This window comes from Hipposideros armiger, unplaced genomic scaffold (genome assembly GCF_001890085.2).
Source record: "Hipposideros armiger isolate ML-2016 unplaced genomic scaffold, ASM189008v1 scaffold_424, whole genome shotgun sequence".
Taxonomy (NCBI): Eukaryota; Metazoa; Chordata; class Mammalia; order Chiroptera; family Hipposideridae; genus Hipposideros; species Hipposideros armiger.
The window spans coordinates 1326572-1329039 of NW_017731774.1; the positions used below are offsets into that span (position 1 = coordinate 1326572).

The 2468-nt window shown below is 42.5% G+C and overlaps 1 protein-coding gene across 3 annotated transcripts in view; it reads right to left on the bottom strand.

The window, feature by feature from the left end:
- Positions 1 to 2468, bottom strand: part of OSBPL10 (oxysterol binding protein like 10) — a 292615-nt gene that overhangs the window by 75877 nt on the left and 214270 nt on the right. For all 3 annotated transcript variants that reach the window (XM_019664512.1, XM_019664513.1, XM_019664514.1), the window contains exon 5: positions 15 to 225. In XM_019664512.1, the coding sequence (XP_019520057.1) occupies positions 15 to 225 (211 nt within the window). The remainder of the gene's footprint in view (positions 1 to 14; positions 226 to 2468) is intronic.

The following is a 2468-nucleotide window of genomic DNA, read 5'->3' on the forward strand; positions in this document are numbered from 1 at the left end:
CTGGGAGGTCTCACCTGAGGTCCCGGGCCTTTGGCTGGGCTGGCCCACCTGATGCACACTCTGCTGTAACAAGTTGAGGCACTCCCCGAGGCAGCTGAGGGTAGCTGCAGAGGTAGCTTTCAGGAGCAGCAGATCCTGGTCCAAGGCAGTGAGGGGGCCAGAGCCCGGCAGAGACTCGATGGCGTGCACAAGGTTCTTCTGCTGTCCTTCCACCTGGTTCATCATCTACAAAATGGGGAGACAGCAAGGAGGGGAGGGTCAGAAGCTCTCTTTTCTACTAGCTTGGGAGCCAACACTTACACCAGGGGACTGGAGAAAAGTTAGAGGAAAGGGGTGAGAGAAACCATCATCCACCAGACTACAAGTGACGTGAGCGTCAGCTCCGATGGGCCCCATACACAGCAGTCCTTTGATAATGCAGGCCTTGGTGAAATCTGTCTACCCAAAGGCACACATCTGCAGCTCTGGTCACGAGAGCTTTAGAACTTGAGAGCATTCAGTGACCATTAGGGCCATCTGGGTGTAACATTTTACAGCTCTCCCAAAGATAAGTCAATAATACATACATTAAAGGTAGACATCTTTGTGACCATCTTTAAGGTTCGTCTACTATGGAAGGTTATCAGAGAGTGGACAAACCCTGGCATAGCCTCAGAGCAAGATTAATTCCTTGCTTTTCCTCCCTATTTCCAATTCCTAACATGGCTGTTTTTGAAGTTCAAGAACTGGAAGTGAAACCTGGAGCTGCTGATGTGTATAAGTGAGATCAGAGTGAAGCCAGCACTGAATCCTTCCACCCCCTCAACATGCTAAATAAAATGTGATTTTCTTAACACCATGAAAGATGCCAGGAGGAAGGGAAACCTAGGAATCCCCGAGCCAGCCCTATTCCATGGCTGAAGCTATGACAACTCAAAATAACCATATTTTGTGGCCTGGCTTCAATTCATAAGCTACAGCTAAGCAAGAGCTGGATCTTCATAATTGTATCTTCGGACAAGTCAAGGAGAAAGGAACTCAAGAACTAGAAAAAGACTTTCCTGGTTATCTTGTGAAGTTCATCTCCTTCATGTTTTACAACTTATCTCACTAAACAAGATGTACATAAAGTGAACATCTAGCAAATAAACAGCCATTCTGAAAAGCGGAGGAGCTGAAGCAACTCGCCCAAGGTCCCAGGGTTGTTCAGCATCAGAGGAAGATTTAGAAAAAGATTATACCTCCATTTTCAGTTCAGGTTTGCCAAGAAAAACTACCAACTGGTTTAACTTAACTTCGAGGAAGATAAAAAGTTCATGCATTCTTTGACAGTCAACTGTAAGTAGATCTGCTAATAGCTAGGGAGAAGTGGATTTCAAACTATTTGTCATAGTCAGCATGTCTATAAATTCCTGCCATAAAATCTTGTCTTAGAAAAATCATATGTTGAAAGCAAAGAAGAAAATATGACGATGAAACATACAATACCTTATGTTCTTGACTATTATGGATGATGCAATAATGCTTAAGAAAAAAGGTAATAAAATTCAGCCACTAACTAGATGGAATACACTTGTTTTTAATCAACAAAAAGAACTAACTATATTGCAATTATATCGCATAGGATACTTAATATTTTAAGCTTGTGAAAAAACATTTAAGTCTCAGGTAATAAAAACACAACTTTGACTTGCAGAATCTTCTACACTATTACAACAGAAGCATGTGCACAAGAATCCACATCTCTGCCCTCTGAAAAGTACTCAACAACATTTATTAAGAGCCTATTAGTGCCAGAGGCAGGACAGTCCTGCTAGAGGGGGCATCTGAAGAGCCAGTGGGTAGATTTGACAGTTACAATGTCTGAGAACTAATGGCACTGAGGGGCGGGTGGGGGGGGGAGTAGGATGGGAGGGGTAAGGAGTGCTAAATACCCCACAAATCCGGGCACAGTCCCACATAATGAGAATTTTCCTGCTCAAAACACCAAAAGTGCACCCTTGAGTAACCCTGTGCTAGAGACCTATCAATAACCAGGTACTTGATGGATTTCAACATCTTTCTCAGTAAACTGAGCTCTCAAAGTGAAACAAGGCTAGCACAGGGCTTGACACACAGTAGACTCCTCTTCAAGATTCATTTTCTGCCCTTTTTCCATGTAAGGCGAAATAGAACTCTAATCTTTAATGACACAATCGATGCCAATCTTCACTTTATTTTAGTTTCCTCAGGCTCCAAAAGAAATGGAATGAACCCTAAAAGAAACGCAGGACACCCAGTCTCAGAGCAGTATATCACAGTTATTACTGCGCTAACGTTTCCAAGACTGGGAAGCACTGATGAAGAATCATCATCAGATGTTGGAAGAACAAGTTTTAGCTATTTCCATATCTAATTTTAATTAAGGGCACATATGAGAAGATGAATGTGGCACTGAAGAGGTGTATGCAACAAGAACACCAACAGCAAATTCTCTTTTTTTTTTTTTT